The 949-nt window shown below is 50.8% G+C and overlaps 1 protein-coding gene across 2 annotated transcripts in view; it reads right to left on the bottom strand.

Moving 5' to 3' along the window:
- The window catches only part of LOC111672871 (sodium/calcium exchanger 1-like), a 14,139-nt gene that overhangs the window by 5,771 nt on the left and 7,419 nt on the right, over nt 1-949 (bottom strand). Inside the window, exons 2-3 of one of the 2 annotated variants that reach the window (XM_087169668.1) lie at nt 800-903; nt 514-543 (exon numbers count right to left, since the gene is read on the bottom strand). In XM_087169668.1, coding sequence (XP_087025794.1) covers nt 514-543; nt 800-903 — 134 coding nt within the window. Of the gene's footprint in view, nt 1-513; nt 544-772; nt 904-949 lie in introns of both variants that reach the window. The other variant, XM_087169669.1, reaches the window with a different exon arrangement.

Raw genomic sequence — 949 nt, 5'->3', positions numbered from 1 at the left:
AAACTCACCTGCACTCACCTGCACTAACCTGTAAACTCACCTGCACTCACCTGCACTCACCTGTACTAACCTGTACTAACCTGTAAACTCACCTGCACTCACCTGTACTAACCTGTAAACTCACCTGCACTCACCTGCACTAACCTGTAAACTCACCTGCACTCACCTGTACTCACCTGTACTAACCTGTACTAACCTGTAAACTCACCTGCACTCACCTGTACTAACCTGTAAACTCACCTGCACTCACCTGCACTAACCTGTAAACTCACCTGCACTCACCTGCACTCACCTGTACTAACCTGCACAAAAATTTAAAGTGGTCCATCCTAACCAGCTCCAACCTGTCCAGACCCGTCTTGATGTGTCCCAACTGCTCCTGTTCAAAGCTGCTATGACCTGTCCATCAACACCTGTTCCAATAAATCTGACCTGTCAACCAACCTGTCCCAGGTTGTCTCAGTCCGTCCAATCAGCACCAACCTGTCTGGACCTGCCCTCACCTGTCCTCACCTGTCCTCACTTGTCCTAATCCGTCTTCAACTGTCTTCACCTGTCCTTATCTGTGTTCACCTGTCCAGACCAGTCTTCACCTGTCTTCAAAGGTCAGGTTCAGTCGTCTTCAATCACCACTGAGTCTAAAGCGGCTTCAGGAATGATCCTGACCAATAGGAGGCCAGCTGGTGGCACTGTGAAGGAGGAGGCGACAGAGCGACAGTAGCGAGAGGAAGCTGAACAAAGGAAGGCAGATGAAGGAAAGGTCAAAGGTCACCAGAGTGGCCAAGGTGCTTCTTCACACCTGTCCATCTCCTCCTCTTCCAATATGGCTCCTGCAGCTCTATGTAGAAGCTGGCCTGCTTATCGTACTCCTCGTGGTCAATTATTCTAACGTCTATGGTTTTCCTGCAGACGGGGGAGTAACACAACAACAGTGGGGGGGGGGGGGGGG

Source organism: Seriola lalandi, unplaced genomic scaffold, assembly GCF_002814215.2.
Source record: "Seriola lalandi dorsalis isolate HSWRI2012SDOR001 ecotype SW California unplaced genomic scaffold, Sedor1 jcf7180002054905, whole genome shotgun sequence".
Classification (NCBI taxonomy): domain Eukaryota; kingdom Metazoa; phylum Chordata; class Actinopteri; order Carangiformes; family Carangidae; genus Seriola; species Seriola lalandi.
This window is presented reverse-complemented; position numbering and strand designations above follow the sequence as displayed.